General features: G+C 45.6%; 1 protein-coding gene across 24 annotated transcripts in view; it reads right to left on the bottom strand.

Moving 5' to 3' along the window:
- Positions 1-530: 530 nt before the first annotated feature.
- Positions 531-15,268, bottom strand: part of LOC144132256 (uncharacterized) — a 317,492-nt gene continuing 302,754 nt past the window's right edge. For all 24 annotated transcript variants that reach the window (XM_077664514.1, XM_077664518.1, XM_077664524.1 and 21 more), the window contains 2 exons: positions 4,658-4,769; positions 531-1,095 (listed from right to left, as the gene is read on the bottom strand). In XM_077664514.1, coding sequence (XP_077520640.1) covers positions 673-1,095; positions 4,658-4,769 — 535 coding nt within the window. In that variant the 3' untranslated portion in view covers positions 531-672. The remainder of the gene's footprint in view (positions 1,096-4,657; positions 4,770-15,268) is intronic.

The following is a 15,268-nucleotide window of genomic DNA, read 5'->3' as shown; positions in this document are numbered from 1 at the left end:
TTTGCACCTTACATTTGAAATTCTTTTGTGAACCGTTGCTCTCTTTATGTCCGCTTGCCCTTGTACCATAGTCTGCACTGACCCAACACTAGCCTCCTGGCTATATTTTGGACATTGTACACATCAAACGAAAGAACTACAAATTCTCACAGTCCCGCACACATCATTATAGTCATCTAACGTAGGAATTATGCTTTGGATCATGTTAGCTGAAATGCACCATGTATTTTGAGCACAAAAGCCTTGTAATAAGAGTAATTACTCAATCGCATCCACCCAAGCGCAGCCGTAGGGCTACAAAGGAAATACTGAAACCCCAGACCAGGATAAATTTTTCTTTAACTGTGAAGTTTTTGAGAAAGCTGTTTAGCTTTCCTTTGTATGGCTGCGCTTGGGTGGACGTCAACTCCCTTATTACAAATCTACTCCACCTTAGGGGCTCCAGTAAACACATTGACCAATAAAAGACTTGGTTTGCAGCAGCATATAAGCAATAAAACTGCATGCATAAAAAAAACAAGTAGGCAGTGCACAGTAATAATTCATTTATTTTTTGCATTTGCACAGTTGTGTCAACATGCCATGCGAAACAAAGTAGTCAGATGCACTGCTTTCTTATTCTTCATAAAAATAAACAAACCAAGAGATTGGTTGAAACAAAACTTAGTTGATTCACTGCTCAACTTGAGCACAAAAACAGACAGCTGTATGAGGTCCCAGGCAACGCTTGAGCCCCTGACAGACCTGCCGCACTGTCATGTACCACGCTAGGTGCAGACTTGGTTTCCACATGTGTCGAAACTTTTTTGCAAACGCACAGCACTGCAAATGGCCACTCGCAACCTCCTGAGCCTCAGGGCTGATGTCTGCATTCCTCAGGGAACCACCCGGGGTGGAAACAGGCACATCTGCAGGGTTGGAAGCAGCAATGATTGACGGGCAGTCGCACAGATTTCCAGGCTCAAATGCCAGGTTGAGGTCAAACACTCCTTGTGGTGATGTTGACGACTTGCAGCTCACCACCCATGTGATCTGCTTCAGGGTGGCTCCGGCAGCGAGGCATGACCGAAGCACATTCCGATTTGTTTTCGAAGCCTGCATATGAAAAACCAAAGCTCTGCGTGAACATAGCACTGCCTTCCACAACATTTAGGAGCCAATAGTTGAGAAACGCACGTGACATAATCAAGCGGGGCACAACCATGCACTCAGTGCTGCCAAACCTTCTTTCTGCCAAATGCTGTGACCGCTGGCCCCTTTCCTTCCCTTTCTCACTGCACTTCGCCTCAAAAACCAAAGGCCTAAAAAAGCTGGCTTCTTCTCGCAGCTCATCAGAGGCTAGTAAGTGGTTTGCAACACTGGGACTCATTTTTGCAGCGCAAATAAAATGCGCAGGCAGAGGGAGAGTAGACACCACACCACGGAGGCTGGAACAGGATGGTAGTCCACAAAATTAGGCTCTTATAGTATACTTTACACGGCGGTGGTGACCCCTAGCGCCCGAGTACATGTCAGGAACAGGATAATAATCATTCAAAAATCAAAAACAAAAAAAGCTTATGTTTCCGACCGCTCATGTTCATTTTTTTCTATCTGCATAGTTATGTGGCTGACGTGATGGACAAGTTGGCCTTCAGACAACCTATCTCTTTTTCTGGTGTGCAAAGGAAGAATCGCTGATGCGTTCATCTTTTTCATTATAAATACAGAAGGCTTCGAGAAGGTGTGCCTGATTTTGCAACCTCGTCTTCATTCACTGAATGCCACATGCACGCCAACTTTCCAGGGGCTGAACAAGCAACCTGGACACCTCACTTGCCACCCAACTTGGTGAGGCAGTGTGACACGTGATGCCACTACGACAGGTCATTGCAGCAAACATGTGTTTTTTTTTCCTTCTAGTCATTCTAGAAAACAGCGCACACAGGACAGGGACCAAGAGAAGAACCAACGACACGAGCACTCGTGTCGTCGGTTCTTCTCTTGGTCCCTGTCCTGTGCGCGCTGTTTTCTAGAATGACTACCTACCAACTCGCCCAGTCTTCCACATTGGCATTTTTTTTCCTGCCTGTGTCATCTCATGAATCTGGCTTTCCACCACTGAGGCCAAAATTTCTCTTGGGAAACTGGGAGCCAGAGAAGAGCCTATGCATTTCTTTGCTACAGCTGTTCTTACAAGCTTTGAATGAGCCAAGTGGTAGTTAAGAATTTGTTTTTTCGACCGAGGCTTGTACTGCCAGCACATGATTGTTTCTTCAAAGATAAGGCGCACACTAAGGCACTGGATGTGGCCTTCCTGCGGCAGTTCGTGCGTGAACTTTATGCCAAAGGCGTTACAGGAAAAAGTGTCTAAACACTATCCATGGCAACACCTCTGTCCTGAGCAACATTCATTCATGAATAACACAAGCGCTACAAACACAGACACGAAGGGAGAACACAGTCCTTTCACGCAACTGAAGGGACGTTCAATAAGGACGTTCATTACATGCACGCCTCACCAACCCAGGGCCCACTGATTGAAATGAAGTCAAAGCGTGGCGCAGTAAGAAGCGGGAGTTGTAGTGTCAAGCACATTTCACTGTATGTTGATTGCAGGCTAGGAGTAGTATACAGCATTCCTTTGTCACACGGTATAAGATATGTACGACACAGTGGATGGTGTCTGAATGTGCAGCTTATGAGACATGGCCTTGTTAGGTCAAGCAATTTAGTGGCGCATTGTTGAAACTGCAACAACAAAAAGAGAAAAACTGAATGCTCTCTGTTACTTTCGAGAACGAGCCTTAGGTTCTGTCACCGAGATAGAGATAGGGAGATAGTGAAAGCGTTTTTCATATCAAAATATGGGACTTCGTATGTTAGCAATCCATCGGTCAGCCTTTCCGAAAGATAGATTTTTTAGGTACATGGATAATGAATGCAAGGTAACAGTTTCCCGCGCATTGGTTAACAAGTGAGTTCTCTGGGTTGGTGGGCTGCGTGTGTGAAGCTTCTTAATAAACCCTTCAGTTGCGAGTAAGCGCTTTGTTCCCCCTTTGTGTCCGTGTCTGTAGTGCTTGTGTTATTCACAACGAATGTTTACCAACTTGCTGAGTCGTCTACATAGATAAAGACATTCTGCACTCTAGTGTTGTGAAAAGATGCTTGTACAGAGTTTATTCACGTGACGTCACTGTAGAGCGCACCTATGCAGGCAACCTAGGTGCGCAACAACATGGCGGTTGCATTGCATTGTGGCCACAGGAGCCATGATCTCAGAAGAACCAGCACGAAAAGAACAACAGACAAGAAACATGGAGGCCGACACGGACAGAACACGAAGCCAGACAAATGTCCTGTTTGGCAAATCCCCGATAATGGCTCCAAGGCATGGCGGAGGAGACTTTTGTCAGCAGCCTTCGATGCGCCAATGGGGTGTGCTCCCCCTCCCTTCGTGCAGTGAGATCTTTTGGGCACCCCTCACTTGGACCTTCGAGCTTCAAGCTCGCTACAGTATGGTAGATGGGGGTTGCCATGCAGGAGCCTCCTGGCGGCCACCAAATCTGAGCGTGAATAGGGTCTATAGAGAAGAGGCATAATACAAGCTGGATGGTATATGTAGATGAAAAAGAAATAACGGTGCTATTCCTTTTCCGTCAGGGTCTATATGCTAGTAGCTAATATCTTAAAAACAGTGCTAGGCACGAGCCCATGCACCTCCTCGTTTTTGGATGAAAAATGATAAAATAATGCATATCTTTAGCTACTATTGACAGGTGTATACAAGCACCCCTGGCGTGCAGAATGTCTTCAGCTATGATGCTCAGGGTAGAGGTGGGCAGTATTTAGATATTTTTCCCTGTAATGCCTTTGGCACAAAGTTCACGCATGAACTGCTGCAGGAAGGCTGCATCCAGTACGTTGATGTGTGGATTATTTTTGAAGAAATGTGCGCGCATATGAGATTAAGAAGTTTGCAGGCATAGGGTGGGTGCAGCTGGCAAAGGACAGGGTTGATTGGAGACGCATGGGAGAGGCCTTTGCCCTGCAATGGCGTAGTCAGGCTGATGATGATGATGCTGGCAGTAGAAGCCTCGGTAAAACAGGTTCTTCACTACCATTCAAAGCTCGTAAAAGCAGCTACAGCTAAGAACTGCATCTGCCCTGCTCTTGCAAAGTCATGTGTCCGTGAGAGCGTTGATTCCCAACTAAGACAGTTGCAGAAGGCCGGTTTCCTAGTCAAATTTTTTTGTGGCCTCAATGGTGGAAAGCCAGATTCATGAGGTGAAGCATATGATGAAAGAAAATACATGTTTGCAACAATGGCCTGCCCTATTGGCATCAGGTGTCGCACTGCCTCAACAAGCTGGGTGGCAAGTGAGGTGTCCAGGTTGTTTTTTCAGTCCTGGAAAAGTTGGCGTACATGTGACGCTTAGTAATGATGCCAGGAGAACGTCAGCGTGAAAAATCAGGCCCACCAGATTACTTGTCGACTACGAGGTTGGCATGGTGTACAGCATGCCTGCGAAAGCATCATAGGGCCCTAAATGGTGGAGGCCAATCAGGCGACGAGCTAGCATGCAAGTTATTCTTGAAGTTGAGCATGCAAAAAAGCCTTCTGGTGTCAAAGCCTTGTCCCATTGCAACCTATTGCTGCCTCAAACAGGGCACCTACCAGGTCACCATTCACAGGACATAGCAGAAGATGCCGCAGTAAGGTCATGTGGGGCAGTGTGTCAGCGAGGCTGTTACGCAGTGTCCACTGCTTGAGCTCCAGCCGCTCCAGACTGCATGGGTGAAAGCACGACAGGTCAAGAAGATTGGGCAAGTTGGTCAGACATGCTTAAGGGAATAATGGCGTAGCATCAAGTGACTAGGACAGCAGGTGAGTGCGCGCAAACACACACACACACACACACACACACCCTTAGGCACGACAGGTCAAGCTGTAGGTCTGTCTGCCACATTATGAGAAACTTTCAAAGATTGCGAGAAATTGTTATTTTAACACGACAGCGTTAAGGCTCCTGGTGTGTAGAAAATGCGGCATCGTCGTTTGCATTGTGAGCGAAAAACAGCTGGAAAAGCCACCTGGGTCACATGACCAACTTCTGGGAACCCGCCCTCTACATTGTGAACACAGATTGCCTGGGAAGAGCACCCTGCCATCGCATCGCTTAATCGCTGCAGCCTAGGACACGCTAGGAGCAATGCGAGGACTCCCAGGGATCTATGCATGTAATGTCGAGAGTGGCAAATTCTGCATATTTATTAATTTATTTCAGTTACTCTCTTGGCCTGGTGGGCATTACACAGGGGAGTTGGGTGGACAAAGAAAAGAGGGGATAGGGTGAGGGAGAACAGGGGCAAGTTAAGAAGCCAAATGAGGTTGACAATATAGAAATTACACAACCAAGTAAAACAAAGATTATATGCCTAAGTATCAAATTATTAGATGCCAGCAGCACATTGTGGTTCTGAAGGCTGTTGGCACGCGGCATACTCCTGAAAAGTGTTGTTTCACCTCCTTCAGCAGATGACCGGCAAGTGGCAGAATCAGTGCCTCGGAAGCTAGTTCTTAATGCGACAGTATTTGAAGCCTCATCACGGAAAAGCCTCGGCGCTGTGGTCTGTCAAAAATTTTACTGATTGGTTGAGACAGTTATGACATTATCAGGTCACATGATCTGCCAACTGTCCTCTCCCCCAGCTCCACCCGCCAACCGTGCATAGCATGGGGAGGAGAAGCTAGCACATCCTATCGCATTATCATACATAATCAGTGATTAAGAGCCCCATGATTTTTATGAAAGACCAGAATGCCAGGCTTTTTAAATGACAAACCACATCATCACCATTTTTTTTTTCCATGCTAATTCTATTGCACTGAAATCTGCTGATTGGTCAAGAAAATAAGACATCAAAAGTTCACGTGACATGCCATCTCCCAGCTGTACCCCCCCACCCCCCCATCTATCTGAAATCTGTGTGCAGCATGGGCAGAAGAACACACAAGAGCCCTCTAGTGCCTGCTTATGTTACCGCATTATGAAACATAATCAGTGATTAGGTGCCTCCCTGATTTTTAAGCATGAGATGCTCCCATGCTCAGCAAACACTGCCCAAAAAGTGTGGCGAACCTGTGGCTGAACATGAAACCAAACCTTTCTGAAGCAAAATTTTCCATCCAAACGATATCCATGAAGAAAGCTTCTACCACACACAAAGCCCCGAGCAGGATTCGAACTGTCAGTGCAATCAGAGCAGCTTCATTTCCTGATGTCTTATTAAACCACTCAACCAACAGTACAGTTCATCATCATCAGCCTGACTACATCCACTGCAGGGCAAAGGCTTCTCCCATGTCTCTCCGATTAACTCTGTTCTTTGCCAGCTGCATCCACCCTATGCCTGCAAACTTTCTAATCTCGTCTGCCCACCTAACCTTCTGCCGCCCCCTGCTACGCTTGCCATCTCTTGGAATCCACTACGTTACACTTAAGGACCAGCGGTTATCTTGCCTTTGCATTACATGCCCTACCCAAGCCTATTTCTTCCTCTTGATTTCGACTAGGATGTCATTAACACGCATTTGTTCCCTCACCCACTCTGCCCACTTCCGGTCTCCTAACGTTACACCTATAATTTTTCTTTCCATGGCTCGCTGCGGTTGAACCCTTTTCGTTAGCCTCCACCTTTCTGCCCCGTAGGTGGGTACCGGTAAGATACAGCTGTTGTACACTTTTCTCTTCAGGGATGTTGGTAAAGTGTCATTCATGATCTGAGAGAACCTGCCATATGCGCTCCACACCATTCTTATCCTTCTAGTTATTTCCCTCTCATGATTCGGGTCAGCTATCACTACCCGCCCTAAGTAGACCACTTCCAGCACCTCGCTGCCAATTGTGAACTGCTGTTCGCTTGCTAGACTGTTGAAAATTACTTTGGTTTTTCTGCATGTTAATATTTAGAACCACCGTTCTGCTCTGTCTGTCTAACTCATCAATCATGATTTGCAGTTAATCTCCTGAGTGACTGAGCAAGGCAATGTCATCACCAAATCGCAGACTATTTAGGTATTCTCCATTAACGCTTATCTCCAACTGTTCCTAATTCAGGCCTCGGAATACCGCCTGTAAGCAGGCGGCGAATAGCATTGGCGAGATCATGTCTCCCTGCCTGACGCCCTTCCTTATTAGAATTTTATTGCTGACTTTATGGAGGACTATGGTAGATAAGCATTTGCTATATAGTATATCTTCTAGCATTTTGACATAAGGTTCTTCTACTCCCTGATTCCACAATGCCTGTATGACAGCTGAGGTTTCCACTGAGTCAAATGCTTTCTTGTATTTTCGTTTGAAACAGGTCAGCGCTAAAAAAGACAGACACGGCGAGAGAACGACGACACAAGGGATGAGCGCTACTAGCAACTGGTTTTATTTTTCGCTTCAGGGAAAGTATTTAGAGCCTTGTCACATCATATCATGCACACAGCCAGGGGCGTCAACATTTTTTCATATCAAAAAAGTTAAGACATATATCTTAACACAGCAAGCCACAAAGAGCCAGTAATCGACAGCGTGAATAACAGAAAAGGACAAAGGAAGAAACAAACAGGACTAATAAAAAAAAATAATCAGTTATTTTTTAAACGCGTCTCAAGAAATGCCTCAACAGGACTTGTCGGGCTAGTTGGTTGATCATAATGCAAAAAAGACGAACTGTGCAACAAGAACACGGACGAAAGGGAGGCAGACACACACTAACGCAGACTTACAACTTTACTAAAGGAAGGAATACAAGGCAAATATATATAGCGATCCCCAACGCACTTCAAATCTGATCAATATGGCACTTGACAATCTGCCCAGGCGATAAACATACCACACAAGAACCAACCGCTTACAAGATAATCTTATACCTGGCCGGCCCTTTCTATGAGAAACAAAAAGCAAAGGACCGCTTAGCTAGAGTGCACACTTGAGAATTACGCGTTCTGCAAAGTAAGGAAATTCATAACAAAAACCACACCACTGTAGCCATCTGAAACCACTGAAGCTCGAACCGCTTACAAGCGCAGGTGCTGACACCAAAACCAAGAGACGAAGCACTCCCCCTTTTGAAAGCAAACAAAACGGGAAACAAAAACAACCACATCGGTCATCGTCAAAAACAAAAAAACAGTGAAAAAAGGCACCAGGTCAAAAAATAAAAAAAAAACAAAAAAACCAAGAAACAGCTCAAGAAGCTACGTCACAAAAACAGTGAAAAATAGGCACCGAGTCATTTAAAAACACAAAAAGATGAAAGACGGGACAACAGTTTAAGACAACAACGGTTTTAAAAAAGGGGGGTGAATGAAATCCAAAGCGTAGGAAGAAATCACAAACCATGACAGAACCGAAACAAAACTGAGATCGCTAATCAAATGAACAACGAAAGCATCAAACGCAGTCAGGAGGCACTGCTCAATCACCAGGGCACAAACAGGCCACTAGGCTACACATGCCCCCCAAAAACGAAAATTCTTTGGATGATAAGGAAATGGAAGCCTTGCTAACACAGTTGTCCGTAGTGCCGATGTAAAATGTTTCGACGACGAGACGCTCCCATTTGTCATTCAATCTGGCCAGAAATTCCGTCTTTTCGAACCATGGTACACAGTCCCGTTGCTTCATTTTTGTGCAGTCCGCACAATGCTTAGCCAAAAACCCTCCATCGTTGTTTGCCACGCTCAACCGGTGCTCCCTTGCTCTTTCATTAAAGCATCTGCCGGTTTGGCCTATGTAGACTTTTCCGCAACTAAGGGGAATGCTGTAAACAACGCCGGAAACGCAATCTTTGAACTTCCTTAGATGTTTGATTTTGCAAGGGGTCTTCTTAGTGTTCTTCATCATCACGCACACCTTGGACAGTCTGCATGGAGCCGAGAAGACAACGTTGACGCCTCCTTTTCTCGCCACTTTCTTGATGTTGTGCGAGAATTTGTGGATGTATGGAATCACATGGGCCTTCTTTTGCTCGGCGTCATCTTTGTCTTTGCGTTCTCTCTTAATTTTTTGAAGCACATTTTCACACACACTCGAAATGACGTGCGGAGGGTATCCAGCTGCTTGCAAACGCTGAAGCTGGTACTGGAAGCTCTCTTGGACTTTGTGGTCACAAGTCTTTTTCAGGGCCGACTCAACACATAGGGAAATGATGCCTCGCTTGACCAACTTCGAATGGGCACTAGTGTAGGGAAGCAAAGCCTTTTTGGACCTGGGTTTGAAGGACCAGCACAAACGCTGTTTCTCAAAGTGCAGATCTAAATCCAGGAACTGAAGATGACCATCAAGCGGTAGCTCACTGGTAAACCGGAGCCCGAAAGATTCAGATGAAAATGCCGAGAGGATCTTTGAGGCCAAATCCTGAAGATTGCCGTCCCCCGGTGGGGTCAGGAAGACCAGGTAGTCATCGACGTACCTGCACACGCGGGTGACATCCATCCCTCGCAGTTTGTCTTGAAGACGTCGGTCAAAGGATGACTGAAAAATGTCGCTTAAGGCTGGAGCTATGCTCGAACCTATACAAATGCCTGCTTTTTGAATATGATAACTCTCATTGAAGTGGATGACGGAAGACTTGAGATAGAAATCTATAAGTTCCAAGAAGTTGCCAGTGTTGAGGCCAACTGAGTTCCGGAACTTCGTCTCTCCGTGAAGCTCCACGCATTCTCTGATGGCAGCGAACAGTCCTTCGTGCGGAATGGAATAATACATGTCCTCGATGTTGACGGAAAAAGCCGTCGTGGAAGTCGGTAGCCCTTTTCCCATCAGCTCAACGACTTCTTTGGAGCTTCTAACGAGGAACGGGTCATTGCCTAATAACACATTCAAATGTATCTGCAGGAAGTTCCCAAGCTTCCTCTGCCAGCAGTTCCTGTCCGACACGATTAGTCGAAAGGGGCAACCAAACGCATAAAATTGGTTGCCCCTTTCGACTAATCGTGTCGGACAGGAACTGCTGGCAGAGGAAGCTTGGGAACTTCCTGCAGATACATTTGAATGTGTTATTAGGCAATGACCCGTTCCTTGTTAGAAGCTCCAAAGAAGTCGTTGAGCTGATGGGAAAAGGGCTACCGACTTCCACGACGGCTTTTTCCGTCGACATCGAGGACATGTATTATTCCATTCCGCACGAAGGACTGTTCGCTGCCATCAGAGAATGCGTGGAGCTTCACGGAGAGACGAAGTTCCGGAACTCAGTTGGCCTCAACACTGGCAACTTCTTGGAACTTATAGATTTCTATCTAAAGTCTTCCGTCATCCACTTCAATGAGAGTTATCATATTCAAAAAGCAGGCATTTGTATAGGTTCGAGCATAGCTCCAGCCTTAAGCGACATTTTTCTGTCATCCTTTGACCGACGTCTTCAAGACAAACTGCGAGGGATGGATGTCACCCGCGTGTGCAGGTACGTCGATGACTACCTGGTCTTCCTGACCCCACCGGGGGACGGCAATCTTCAGGATTTGGCCTCAAAGATCCTCTCGGCATTTTCATCTGAATCTTTCGGGCTCCGGTTTACCAGTGAGCTACCGCTTGATGGTCATCTTCAGTTCCTGGATTTAGATCTGCACTTTGAGAAACAGCGTTTGTGCTGGTCCTTCAAACCCAGGTCCAAAAAGGCTTTGCTTCCCTACACTAGTGCCCATTCGAAGTTGGTCAAGCGAGGCATCATTTCCCTATGTGTTGAGTCGGCCCTGAAAAAGACTTGTGACCACAAAGTCCAAGAGAGCTTCCAGTACCAGCTTCAGCGTTTGCAAGCAGCTGGATACCCTCCGCACGTCATTTCGAGTGTGTGTGAAAATGTGCTTCAAAAAATTAAGAGAGAACGCAAAGACAAAGATGACGCCGAGCAAAAGAAGGCCCATGTGATTCCATACATCCACAAATTCTCGCACAACATCAAGAAAGTGGCGAGAAAAGGAGGCGTCAACGTTGTCTTCTCGGCTCCATGCAGACTGTCCAAGGTGTGCGTGATGATGAAGAACACTAAGAAGACCCCTTGCAAAATCAAACATCTAAGGAAGTTCAAAGATTGCGTTTCCGGCGTTGTTTACAGCATTCCCCTTAGTTGCGGAAAAGTCTACATAGGCCAAACCGGCAGATGCTTTAATGAAAGAGCAAGGGAGCACCGGTTGAGCGTGGCAAACAACGATGGAGGGTTTTTGGCTAAGCATTGTGCGGACTGCACAAAAATGAAGCAACGGGACTGTGTACCATGGTTCGAAAAGACGGAATTTCTGGCCAGATTGAATGACAAATGGGAGCGTCTCGTCGTCGAAACATTTTACATCGGCACTACGGACAACTGTGTTAGCAAGGCTTCCATTTCCTTATCATCCAAAGAATTTTCGTTTTTGCGGGGGCATGTGTAGCCTAGTGGCCTGTTTGTGCCCTGGTGATTGAGCAGTGCCTCCTGACTGCGTTTGATGCTTTCGTTGTTCATTTGATTAGCGATCTCAGTTTTGTTTCGGTTGTCATGGTTTGTGATTTCTTCCTACGCTTTAGATTTCATTCACCCCCCTTTTTTAAAACCGTTGTTGTCTTAAACTGTTGTCCCGTCTTTCATCTTTTTGTGTTTTTAAATGACTCGGTGCCTATTTTTCACTGTTTTTGTGACGTAGCTTCTTGAGCTGTTTCTTGGTTTTTTTGTTTTTTTTATTTTTTGACCTGGTGCGTTTTTCACTGTTTTTTTGTTTTTGACGATGACCGATGTGGTTGTTTTTGTTTCCCGTTTTGTTTGCTTTCAAAAGGGGGAGTGCTTCGTCTCTTGGTTTTGGTGTCAGCACCTGCGCTTGTAAGCGGTTCGAGCTTCAGTGGTTTCAGATGGCTACAGTGGTGTGGTTTTTGTTATGAATTTCCTTACTTTGCAGAACGCGTAATTCTCAAGTGTGCACTCTCGCTAAGCGGTCCTTTGCTTTTTGTTTCTCATAGAAAGGGCCGGCCAGGTATAAGATTATCTTGTAAGCGGTTGGTTCTTGTGTGGTATGTTTATCGCCTGGGCAGATTGTCAAGTGCCATATTGATCAGATTTGAAGTGCGTTGGGGATCGCTATATATATTTGCCTTGTATTCCTTCCTTTAGTAAAGTTGTAAGTCTGCGTTAGTGTTTGTCTGCCTCCCTTTCGTCCGTGTTCTTGTTGCGCAGTTCGTCTTTTTTGCAAGAAATGCCCGCTCCGCAGAGAACAACGCTATTGAGGCATCGCTCACACACTGATCTCGTTTTTTGTTTATGTGGAAAGCTTCCAGCAAGACTCTGGATGTTCTGCTTGCGCTTCTGCCTAGAACCTTAGCCTCGTTAAATCGTGGCACACATTTGCACTCCAGAACATGCGAAACTAGGTTCGCCAGCTTGTCTTTTACCCTCAAGTTATTTGCATGTTCCCTTAAACGATCGTTAAGGCAATGTCCCGTCTGCCCGACATAGCACCTTCCGCAGGAAAGGGGGATCATATACACCACTCCTAGAGCACATCCGACATAGGCTACTTCATGTTTAGTTTTGCATCCACGCTCACGTTCGCCGCAAATGCGCGGGCACAGCTTCGCCAGCTTATTTGGCGCCGAGAACACAAGTGGCACGTTGTGCCTGCTGGCCACTTTTTTGAGGTTATGCGACACCTTATGTACATAAGGTATCACCTCAGGCATTGTCTTCGCACGTTCCGCGACAGCCATTTTTTGTCGGGCACCAGACTTCTTTAGGAGGGTTTCAGCAATGAGCACTATGATCGAGCAAGGGAAGCCTGCAGCCAAAAGGCGGTTGACCTGATTATTAAAGCTAGCATGCATTTGGTGTGGACACGACCTGCGAAGCGCAGATTCCAGACAAAGCGAAGCAATAGCTCTTTTCACAGCCTTAGAATGATTTGAGTCGTAGGGCAATAGCTCTTTGTTAGCACGCGGGAAATAGGCCCAGCAGGTATGTCCTTTGCACAACCTCAGCCTCAGATCCAAGAAACGTAATTCGTTGTTGTCAGGAATTTCATGGGTAAAATTCAGGCCTTTACCATGCTTCTCAAATGTTCTTAGGACCTGTTGGATGGAGTCTGCGAATGTGGAGTCATTAGTGGCTTTTAAAAGAATTAAAAAATCGTCTACATATCTGAAGACCTTTTAAAACAGGGCCACCAATAAAATCTTGATCCAAAAGGCGATCAATGTATGCTAAAAAAATGTGACACAAAATTGGCGCCACACATGAACCTATACAAACACCATTACGCTGAAGAAAAGGTTGCTTGTAAAAGAGATAAAAGTGACGCTGAGATAAAATTCTAAAAGCTTTAAAAAATTGTCAAGGGACATTCCAGCTGAAGACTGAAAAGGAAATTTCGCCAGTGACTTCAACAGATCCTTTCTCAGCAACTAAAAGTTCGGCTTGAGGAACTGAATAAAACAAATCCTCGACATCAACAGAAAATGCGTAACCGACCTGGCTATTGTCCTCAATGTAATCTGACACATTTTGGGACTTCTTTGTCTCGAAGGGATCATCCACCTTGATCACCGAGAGCTTCTTTAAAAGGAACCGGCTAGCACATTGCTGCCATGAGCCATTTTTGCTGATGATCGTTCTGAAGGGTATTTCAGGCTTGTGAGTCTTAGCCGTGAAGAAGACTCACAAGCCTGAAATACCCTTCAGAACGATCATCAGCGAAAATGGCTCATGGCAGCAATGTGCTAGCCGGTTCCTTTTAAAGAAGCTCTCGGTGATCAAGACAATGCCTGAGGTGATACCTTATGTACATAAGGTGTCGCATAACCTCAAAAAAGTGGCCAGCAGGCACAACGTGCCACTTGTGTTCTCGGCGCCAAATAAGCTGGCGAAGCTGTGCCCGCGCATTTGCGGCGAACGTGAGCGTGGATGCAAAACTAAACATGAAGTAGCCTATGTCGGATGTGCTCTAGGAGTGGTGTATATGATCCCCCTTTCCTGCGGAAGGTGCTATGTCGGGCAGACGGGGCGTTGCCTTAACTATCGTTTAACGTAACATGCAAATAACTTGAGGGTAAAAGACAAGCTGGCGAACCTAGTTTCGCATGTTCTGGAGTGCAAATGTGTGCCACGATTTAACGAGGCTAAGGTTCTAGGCAGAAGCGCAAGCAGAACATCCAGAGTCCTGCTGGAAGCTTTCCACATAAACAAAAAACGAGATCAGTGTGTGAGCGATGCCTCAATAACGTTGTTCTCTACGGAGCGGGCATTTCTTGAGACGCGTTTAAAAAATAACTGATTTTTTTTTTATTAGTCCTGTTTGTTTCTTCCTTTGTCCTTTTCTGTTATTCACGCTGTCGATTACTGGCTCTTTGTGGCTTGCTGTGTTAAGATATATATCTTAACTTTTTTGATATGAAAAAATGTTGACGCCCCTGGCTGTGTGCATGATATGATGTGACAAGGCTTTAAATACTTTCCCTGAAGCGAAAAATAAAACCAGTTGTTAGTAGCACTCATCCCTTGTGTCGTCGTTCTCTCGCCGTGTCTGTCTTTTTTAGCGCTGACCTGTTTCAAACGAAATGCTTAACCAACTAGCCCAGCACCAAGTTTTGCTAAGCTTTCTCGTAGTCTATAAAGGCCATATATAGGGGTTGGTTATATTCTGCGCATTTCTCTATTACCTGACTGATAGTATGAATTGGTCTACTGTCGAGCACCTTTTATAAAAGTCTGCCTATCATTTGGTCGATTGAAGTCTAAGGCTGTCGTGACTATTAGTGATTACCTTAGTAATTACCTTAAAGGCAACAGACAGTAAGCCTGATCGGTCTATAGTTTTGAAGTCCTTGAAATTTTGTTTCTTATGGATTAAGATGACATTAGCGTTCTTCCAAGCTTCTGGTATACTCGAGGTCATAAAGCGTTGCGTATACAGGGTGGGTGGTTTTTCTAGCAGAAACTCCCCTTTGCCCTTCAACAGATCTGCTGTTACCCGATCCACACCAGCTGCTTTTCCCCTTTGCATTGCTCCTAAGACTTTGTTTACTTCCTCTTTCATTACTGGCAGGATGTCCTATCGTTGTACACTACTGCGTCCATCATTAATGTCCTGATTACACTGGCTACTGCATAGAGTTGTGCAGACATTTTTGCCTAATTTAACTACCTTATCCATATTGCTAATGAGATTGCCATCTTTGTCTCTTAACGCATACATATGGTTTTTCCCTATGCCTAATTTCCCGTTCATCACTTTTAGGTTGCCTCCGTTCTATAAAACATGCTCGATTCTCTC

This window comes from Amblyomma americanum, chromosome 5, assembly GCF_052857255.1.
Source record: "Amblyomma americanum isolate KBUSLIRL-KWMA chromosome 5, ASM5285725v1, whole genome shotgun sequence".
NCBI classification, from domain to species: domain Eukaryota; kingdom Metazoa; phylum Arthropoda; class Arachnida; order Ixodida; family Ixodidae; genus Amblyomma; species Amblyomma americanum.
This window is presented reverse-complemented; position numbering and strand designations above follow the sequence as displayed.